Genomic DNA, 10,309 nt, shown 5'->3' on the forward strand with positions numbered 1-10,309 from the left:
CTGAAGCGGCGCCTAAACCTGTTTTCAAAGAAGCTGGAATTCTGAGCAAATCCGAAAATCGTGAGCCACACCTGGGTGGCATAACCGACTGTTTATTGGTTTCTCGCAACTGGTGCGAGCCTGGATCCATTGGTCACACTCAACCTGGTGCATGCTGCAGGTGTGAATTGGTATTCCGGATCACTCACAGTGATCGAATCGACATCCATCCGCAATTGGTGCGGTTAGTTGGTTCCTGGTCATCATATCAACCTTTCATCCGTTTGGCGATACCGAAGGCGGTTTCGAAATCGGTGATCAATCGTGCCTGGTCCTACAACAACTACTGGTACAGTGGAGAAACTGGTTCTCACACTAATTGACTGCTCGGCTGTAGTCATTCAACGAGGCGTTCCTTGGCCCTGCATGCTCAGGTCAGCATCATCGTAGCGAAGAGGTGGTGCAGCAATATTTTTTCGTAGGTGAGTTAGAAGAATAGTGCTTCTTGTATATGTTCTGCCGAAGTGGACAGCAGAAATACACATTTTAAATAAAATTATCCTCTTCGACTTACTTGCGACGCAATTCCCTGAGCACAACTGTTCGTTAGAACAAACTGACTCAAGTTTGCGAATTCAACCCTGGTTTATCGGTCCCTATTGGAAGACGGAAGTTTGGCCCCCTATACAATTCATTGGTTGGCGCGAATAATTTTTCTGTGGGTAAATATACTTAGGACAGTATATGTCCAGCCGAACTTGGATCTACTATCAGCAACTACACCACCACTTTCCCCCGCACTTCTCGGTTGCCTGTGAGCTGTGACGGCATCAACATGCCTGCGAAGAAAACCATCAAGGAGCCCATCGAAGACACCAAGGTTCCGACGCTGAGGTACTGGACGGTCCGGTTGAGGGAAATCCAAGCTTCCTTCAATGACATCTGTGAGTTTGTAGAGGGTTTCACAGATAATACTACTGCAGCTATGGTGGAAGTTAGGTTGTCCGCTATCGATGAACTTTGGGAAAAATTCTGCGAGGTACTGGTCGAGATCAAATCCCACGACGACTTTGCTGGCGATGAAACGGGTTTCGACAACGAGCGGAAGGAGTTCAGCAATCGCTATTATTTTGCGAAATCCTTCTTGCTGGACAGGGTTAAGGCTTCGAATGATTCTACGGTTCTGGACAACTCAAGTCGCGCTGCAGATTTATCAGCTCAAGGTGGTTTAGATCACGTCCGCCTGCCGCAGATAAAGCTTCAGAGCTTCGACGGAAACATCGACGACTGGTTGAGCTTCCGGGACCTCTACACTTCTCTCATCCACTGGAAACAGGAACTTCCGGATGTAGAGAAGTTCCACTACTTAAAAGGTTGTTTATTGGGGGAGCCGAAGGCCATGATCGACCCTCTGAAAATTACGAAAGCCAATTACCAGGTGGCTTGGGAAATGCTCTTGAAACGCTATAACAATAGCAAGCAGTTGAAAAAGCGTCAAATCCAATCGCTTTTCAAACTGCCCACTCTCACCAAGGAATCGGTCGGCGAATTGCATGTTCTGGTTGAAGGTTTCGAACGCATCGTGAACACTTTAGACCAGGTGGTTCAATCCTCCGATTACAAGGATCTTTTGCTGGTTAATTTCTTGGTTTCGCGTTTGGATCCCATAACACATAGAGCGTGGGAAGAGAGTTCAGCAGCGGCAGAACAGGACACCTTGCAGGAACTAACTGAATTCCTTCACCGGCGAATAAGGGTTTTAGAATCACTTCCTCCCAAACCATCCGATTCTAAAAACGTTCAACAAGTTTCAACGAAGCCCAAGGTTACCAGAACTGGACATTCAGCGGTGCAGTCTTCCGGGATTGTCTGCGCAGCCTGCAAGGAGCGACACTTATTGCATTTGTGTCCAAAATTCCAAAAACTAACGGTGATGGAACGGGATGCCATATTGAAGACGCACAATCTTTGTCGGAACTGTTTTCGGTCGGGTCATCTGGCTAGGGATTGCCAGTCCAAATTTTCCTGTCGGCATTGCCAGGGTCGACATCATTCCATGGTTTGTTTCCGGTCAGAGAAAGGGGATCGATTGGCGATCAGCGAAAGGAGTGGCAATTCTACGGCTCATTCTTCACACACCAGAGAACTTCTTCCGGCCAACACGGAATCGGAATCCAAGGTGGCGAATACGGCGGCCACAACTTGTCAAACTGCCAAGGCAATCAACTCCAAAACTTCTCACGTGCTATTGGCAACAGCTGTTGTGCAATTGGAAAACGATATGGGTATTCGGTTCCCCGCTCGAGCGTTACTCGACTCCGGTTCCGAGAGTAATTTCATAACTGAGCGATTATGTCAGCGGATGGCGCTATCCAGGAAAAATGAGGACATTTCCATACTGGGAATCGGTCAAGCAGCTACGAGCGTCAAATTCAGCGTTACAGCGAAGCTGTGTTCCAGGACTACTAATTTCTCTCGAGAACTCAAGTTTCTCGTACTTCCAAAGGTTACTTCCAATCTTCCCACCTCGACTATCAACACGGAAACATGGGTGGTCCCTGAAGATATCGAGCTAGCGGATCCGGCGTTCTTTGAATCCAGCAAGGTGGACTTAGTTCTCGGGATCGAATCCTTTTTCGAATTCTTTGTAAGTGGTCGAAGAATTCCCTTGGGCAAGCAGCTTCCTACTTTAACGGAATCCGTATTTGGCTGGGTGGTCTGTGGAGGAGCTGCAACTTCCGGTTCAGCAGTCAACGTGCGATGCAACATGTCGGTGAATGAATCCTTAGAGCAACTCGTATCTCGGTTCTGGGAGTGCGAGGAAATTGGTTCGGCGAAAACATTCAGCAAGGAAGAAAAACGGTGTGAGCAGCAGTTTAGTTCGACGGTTCAGCGTAGCTCCGATGGTCGGTATACAGTGAGCTTACCCAAAAACGAGGACATCCTTTCAAAACTTGGCAACTCAATGGAGATTGCCCTCCGACGACTGGCTGGAACGGAACGAAGGCTGGACAGGGATCCAGATCTTCGCAAGGAATACAACACTTTCATGGAGGAATATTTGCTGCTCGACCATATGCGATTGGTGAGGGGGGATGATACAGTCCAGAGATGCTTTTTGCCGCATCACCCGGTCATTAAGGAGGGAAGCACCACTACCAAGGTTCGCGTGGTGTTTGACGCTTCCTGTAAGACGTCTACAGGAATCTCACTCAACGACGGTTTACTGGTGGGGCCAGTAATTCAGGAGGACTTGCGCTCCATCATCTTGCGAAGTCGGTCCAAGCAAGTCATGATCGTGGCAGACGTGGAAAAGATGTTCCGACAGATAAGGCTCCAAGAATCAGATCGACCGCTTCAATCAATACTTTGGCGACCACCAACCTCGAGGGAAGTCAACGTTTACGAGCTCAACACCGTCACTTACGGGACAAAACCGGCTCCGTTTTTGGCAACCCGCACATTGCAGCAGCTCGCGAACGATGAGCGACATAGGTTTCCACTGGCGGCCAAGGCGTTCACAGAGGATACCTATATGGACGACGTGATAACTGGCGAAAGGGACACAGAAGCAGCACTCGAGCTGAGGATTCAGCTGGAAAATGCTGCTGCAGCAGGAGGATTTCGACTTCGAAAATTTGCTTCCAATTCTCGGCGAGTTTTGGAAGGCATGTCCGAGGAATATGTAGCTATCAAGGATCCAGCGATTGATTTGTCATCAAATTCATCGGTGAAAATTCTTGGGTTGACATGGTTGCCGAAATTCGACTCCTTGATGTTCCAGTTCAACATTCCATCGTTTGAAAAACCGGGAAAGTGGACCAAACGACAAATTCTTTCTGTGATTGCCTCGCTTTTGAACCCACTCGGCTTGCTAGGTGCAACTGTAACCACTGCAAAAATCTTTATGCAGTTGCTTTGGACACTTCAGGACGACAAAGGAGAAAAAATCGATTGGGATCATCCATTACCTTCAACGGTGGGTGAGATCTGGTGCCAATATTACGCGAAACTACCACTGTTGAACGAAATAAAGGTTGATCGTTGCGTAATTTTACCGGAAGCAGTTCGTATGGAGCTGCATTGTTTCTCCGATGCATCTGAAAAGGCGTACGGCGGGTGCATCTACATCAAAAGTATTGGCGAGCGTGGCGAGGTTCGAATTGGTCTTGTTTCCTCAAAATCTAGAGTTGCACCCCTGAAAAGCCAATCAATTCCAAGGCTTGAGCTCAACGGCGCTCTTTTAACGTCGGAGCTGTTTGAGATGGTGAAGGGATCGATGAGATTCGAAGGGCAGGCGTATTTTTGGACAGATTCTACCTGCGTTTGGCGTTGGTTGCAAGCTGTTCCATCTACTTGGTCAACATACGTAGCGAACCGGGTCAGCAAGATTCAAAATCTCACCGACGGATACAATTGGAGACACGTCCCTGGAATCGACAATCCTGCGGATCTTATATCCCGTGGGATTTCGCCCGAGGAAATTGGAAACAATCGACTGTGGTGGCAGGGACCTCCTTGGCTGCAATTCGAAGAATCAAACTGGCCGGATTACTTCGAGAATTGTAACGACGAGACGGGAGAAGAAGAGAGGCGCAAGACGAAGGTGGTGACAGTTGGAGTTTCCAAAAACACGGAATTCAATTCGTGGTTTTTGGAACGATATTCAAACTACAACGTGCTGATTCGGCACACAGCGTATTTGCTACGGTTGCGGAGGTTTCTGCGCCTACGAAAAGCAGTAAAATTTGAATCTTTTCTTTCAACAGCTGAATTGTTTGAAGCCGAAAACGCAATTGCTCGTTGCGTTCAATTAGAATGTTTTCCGGATGAATTCCAAGCACTTTCGAAAGGAGAAAATGTACCCAGAAGATCACCGTTGAGATGGTTCAACCCTTTCCTAGACCAGAATGGAATCATCAGAGTCGGAGGACGGATTAAGAACTCAGCTGAACACTGGAACACCAAACACCCAATTGTACTTCCGGCACGTCATCATTTGACCAAATTGATTTTCGAATATTTCCATCATCGTTTGCTGCATGCTGGGTTGCAGCTTCTTTTAGCTACAGTTCGGCTTCGGTTCTGGCCCTTGGGCGGAAGGAATTTGGCCAGACAAATCATCCACAAATGTACTATCTGCTTTAGAGTTCGACCAACACCTGTCCAACAGTTCATGGGGGAACTTCCGGCGGATAGAGTAAGAATAGCTAGGCCCTTCAAGAAAGCGGGGGTGGATTACTTTGGTCCCGTTTACCTTCGCCCTGTCCCACGTCGTGCTGCTGTAAAGGGCTACGTTGCGGTTTTCATCTGCCTGTGTACAAAGGCCGTACACCTGGAGCTAGTCTCCGATCTCTCGACGGAACGATTTCTTCAGGCATTTCATCGATTTGTTGCCAGACGAGGGAGATGCAGTGACGTTTATTCCGACAACGGTACCAATTTCGTCGGAGCGCGGAATAAACTGAAGGAATTGTTCGCTCTACTGAAAGACCAGAGACACCGCGAGGAAATAACGAAGGAATGCAGCAGATCAGGTATCCAGTGGCACTTCAACCCTCCTGGAGCTCCGCACTTTGGAGGACTATGGGAGGCCGCGGTGAAGTCGACAAAGAAGCACCTATTACGAACCATCGGCGAGACACCAGTGTCACCTGAAAACTTTGCGACTTTATTAACACAGGTGGAAGCATGCCTAAATTCTCGTCCAATCACAGCACTCTCGGACGATCCAAACGACCTCGAACCGCTAACACCGGCACATTTCATTATCGGGGAATCGTTTGAAGCTTTGCCGGAACCAGACTTCACGAACGTCAAGGACTATCGTTTGAGCGAGTTGCAGCTGATGCAGAAACATCTCCAATCCATTTGGAGAAGATGGAAAACGGAGTATTTATGCCAACTCCAAGCACGGTCTAAACGGTGGAAACCTGCATTGCCAATTCAGGTTGGCCAACTGGTCGTTATTGTGGAGCAGAATCTACCGCCTTGTCGCTGGAAGATGGGCCGCATTGAAGAGGTGCATCCTGGTACTGACGGAGTTGTTCGGGTTGTGACTCTAAAAACAGCTTCTGGGTCGTTGATGCGTCCTGTCGAGAAAATATGTCTAATGCCAATCGCCGAAAACAAAATCACGATGCCAATAGAAGAATCTCCAAACGAACAGTAGAACAAAAGGAATGGCTAGGTCAAGGTCGAAGATTTCTTTTTGTTTCAGAAATGTAGCCGTGCATCTAATTTCTGGGTGGGTGAGAATGTACGAGGATGGAACGTGCAGCACAGCGATCGTACGACAACTGAACCCGGATTGAAAGGCCTCGACTACGCTCAAGATTTTCTACCTTCTATTGTCTTCTACCCGATGATGAGATCGATGGTGAGTTCATTATCGCTCAAATACGTTTCCCCACCGGGCGCGGGAAAAGCTACCAGAGGATTGGGGTGTATTCAAAGCCGTCAATCCAGATTGGGATCTCCCGCTAGCCTATACAACACCATGCACTCATTCTCCACGAGTACAATCATCCATCATCAGTAGCAGTCATCATCATCATCTTATTAGCACAGACAATAAAAGACGGTGTAACTCTCTGGAAACTTCGTCGATGGAACTCTGGAGAGTTCAACCTCGCGACAGCCGAATTCGGCGGTATTCGGCAGTTACAGTCGGATCTCCGGTGCATGACGACGGTGCACGAACAATCGGCAATCGGCCAAGCCAGTTTTTTATATACTTATAATTGTTAGCATGTTAAGGTTTAAGTTAAATTGTTAGATTAAGAATAAAACGTGTAAAAGTTGTTAGTTGTTTCCCTTAAAACGCGTTGTTATTAATTGTGAATTAAAAAATCCAAAAACTACTAAAAAGTGAAAACCTATTGTTCAGTGATGACTACTCTGTGAACGTGCCCCCCTTGGATCATAAAAAGGTAGCTACAAGGCGGGTCAACGACCTCATCCATCCATCCGAGGCAAATTTTGGTTTGTTCCCCCCCGAACAATAGCGAAAAATGAGCTTAAGAATAGTCAAAACAAAAAATCAAAGACCAACTTCATGTCAAGCTTAATTGAATTTTCTGGATGATTTGATGTGCAAAAATTTCTTCTTCCCAACAAATTTCCTTACAAAATTGAAACGCGTTACGCCAACTCAGGAATCAACCAAATCATCTCAAATTTTACACTGATGAAAAAACATATGGGAGCAAAATGTCATTTTTTTGCAGCGGTCTAATTCTACATATTTCATAAACATTTTAAATCTAATTATGACTGACAGATGAAAAGATGTTCATAATGGTTGCCGAAAAAAAATTGAAAAAGCAGCTTACATGTTTTAAAAAGCTTTATCAAAGCTTTGGTGATCAAAATTTTACGGCATAATTATTTTATCGAATTAAAAAAAAATGTAATGATGACGTTTCAAGAGCGAGGCCCAGTTGCCAGATAGCTTCATTAAGGTTCTGGTGATGTATAGAATGAGCTTTAGCTTTTTATGCAGAATAATGTTGTTGCTCTAACAAAGTTGTGCTGACCATAGTAAAGCTAACATTGTTTCTTAGTATATGACATATTGGAGTTTTAAACCCCAAAATTCTGTTTTCCATCAAACTAGAAAACTTATTTAACATTTGGGTATAATGTTTTGTTAGATCAATCTGATGCAGGACAAACATTTATTGATAGTAGTTTTTACGAGTTTCTTCTTAAATTTAGTATATATTTTATGTCCTTTTCAATCTTAAGTGAGTCTGGTTCAAACATTAATTGGAAAGCACAAATACACTTTTCGACAAAAACTCTCGATACCGGGACCATAAGATGAAGTTACTCAAGCATACTGATGGAACGAATCTGATCTCATCTGGCTGATTACGCTATCACGATTTTTTTTGGTCTTGGTTGCTTTCTCCTGTTGCTTACTTCGGAAATTGGAAGCAACAGTTTCTGACTACTTGAGTGGGAACTAAACTAAAGCCACACAACCCCAGCTCAGCTAGCAAACATTCTCATCTTCATCATCATTCTTTCCACGACGAAGAGTCGCAGCTAAAACTTTGTCATTTCCAGAGTACATTTTCTGTTTTAGTGGGAAGTTCGAAACAACCGTTTCACCGAAAGTGGAAAAGAAATCATCAATGTCAGTAAGCTGATCCACCCGGGGGAGTAGGGGGAGATTGTTTAGAAAGTTGACTCAACTAATATGTGATAAACGATATGATCTTTGGATTTTCTCTCTATATGTTTTGTTTTTTTTTTTTTGGAATATCTATGTTAATTTCCTTTATTATTTTATTTGGTGATGGAACCTATAAACATAGTTGATTTTTTTTAAATTAATAGACAATCAACTAATTAACTGTTGATTCTACCATTAGTCTAATGCAGACACATCAGATTCACATAGAAATATCATTCGGTGCCAAACGGGAAATAAAACAGTGGGTGAAGTGTCAAATTATAGCTCCATCCTTATAACGACCATAATAACGTTTTCTGGTGGGGGGGTATATGGATCTTAATTCAAGGGGCCAATCAATTTGGTGGTGTGATTTAGTGTTGTTTATTGCTGCTGGATGCTCGCTCGAATTTTGCCTCCCCGAATGGGTGTATTGCATCTGTGGCTGGCTAAGTATTCCTTTGGTCGGGAAAATTGGAACCCTCCCCCACCTCCATTCACAAAATGCCAATGCCATTGATGATGATGATGTTGATGATGACGATACTGTTATTGATGTTGCGTTGTAGTGGCTGATTTGGTGGTTCGGTGCAGTTGAATGAATACTATGGGGCGAATGTGATTTACGACACCCGAAATATAAATATTGATTCGATGAAGGCGGTCGTAAATTTGTCGATTGCTTCCCACCGCAGATCATCAGCAACTGGTCGATGCGTGGTAGGATTCTCGGGTCACAATTTTTGGGGTTCTGGTGACGATATTGATAGTGACTTTTTACGGCATTACGCATCATTGAGATTGATTGATTTGGTTGAGGACAGTACTTCAGCCTTCTGGCTTGGTTAAGAAAACACTCGGTGAAATCAATAGCACTATAATATCCAAGCGTAAGTATGGTTCTGAGGGCGCTGTTTTGCAAAAATTTAAATTCATCGTCCTCTCCTGGACAATGTTGTGTCAAGTCAGCTTTGTTTAGGATGAATCTATTTGTAAAAGTCACTAACCCGATAAAGCTCTTTTACTTTCCAGTGAACATTTTGGTCTGTATATTTCAGTTGTTTCTGAGATATACGCACTTTTGTACAATCTGAAAAAGTTGTATAGAATATTCTATATGAGCCTGTACCAAAGTGGAGGCAATATACGGAAGACGTTTTGCTCACCTTGAAAATAAAAAACTTTGTATTGCGTTTTCAATAATTTGATAGCAACTTTACTTAGCACGAAATCTTAGGATTGTACAACTTACAACTTTCTATTGCCTGTCTTACAATTTGATTACAATTTCCATTTGCAGGTAGCCTGAGGGTTGTACAAGTTTCTTCACTATTCAATACAATTTATTGTTACTGTTTCCCGAAGCAGTTATATTTTTCCCTTATTACGATTTTACTATGAATCGCCGTGAACATAAATACAATAGAATATAATGTTTACTGCCAAAAAAAATTGAACCATATACAACTTTATGTGTCTCTTTTTCCTCAGTCTCGAACTCACAACGTTCCGATCCCTGTCCTTCGATGCTTCCTCGGCGCCATTTCATATTCATACAAACAAGCAAATTTGTTCATTTACAGTTGAGAGTACCGTTTAAAAATCAGTTGATCGTATAATATACCACTGACTACATCATTTTGGACTCCAAATCTATTTATAGATGGCGTTTTTTTATATACAACTTTAACCTATCGCATAGACGATTCTATAACAATCAATAATAGTATTCAGCGCTGTGCAATCTTAGCTAGCTATTTACTGTACTGTTAAACGATTCGACAATCTGCAATACATTGATGCCATGGGACACTTTGTGGGACAACAGTGAATCTTTTTCTGCCGGAGATGTCTTTAAGCAGCATCTGATTTTAAGGAATCGTTTATCACAGAACCGGATTTTTTGAAGCGTCGCCTGTGTTTTTGCAAACGCCGACTGTATGTGCCACTTTTTCATTTTTATAACTTTTTTCTTTATTAAAACTATCTCATTTTAGCAACAAAATTCGTCAAGGATTTCCAATTTTAGCAACTGTTGACATAAGATGATTACGATATTACTTAGCATTGGAATTTCATTATTAACAATTATTTACCGATTAAGTTTTTCTCATCAAGCGGCTTTGAATGACGAGTACGAATAGATTG

At 43.7% G+C, this 10,309-nt stretch overlaps 1 protein-coding gene across 1 annotated transcript; it reads left to right on the forward strand.

The window, feature by feature from the left end:
• The first annotated feature begins 814 nt into the window (after positions 1-814).
• On the forward strand, positions 815-6,151 carry LOC129760044 (uncharacterized). The gene has a single exon (XM_055757622.1). The coding sequence runs from the start codon at positions 815-817 to the stop codon at positions 6,149-6,151; it is 5,337 nt and encodes a 1,778-aa protein (XP_055613597.1).
• Positions 6,152-10,309: the final 4,158 nt, after the last annotated feature.

The sequence above is a fragment of the Uranotaenia lowii genome, unplaced genomic scaffold (genome assembly GCF_029784155.1).
Source record: "Uranotaenia lowii strain MFRU-FL unplaced genomic scaffold, ASM2978415v1 HiC_scaffold_384, whole genome shotgun sequence".
Taxonomy (NCBI): Eukaryota; Metazoa; Arthropoda; class Insecta; order Diptera; family Culicidae; genus Uranotaenia; species Uranotaenia lowii.

Bases quoted from the DNA above. Each gene is read 5' to 3' on its own strand.
- LOC129760044 (XM_055757622.1), top strand. From the start codon at position 815: ATGCCTGCGAAGAAAACCATCAAGGAGCCCATCGAAGACACCAAGGTT.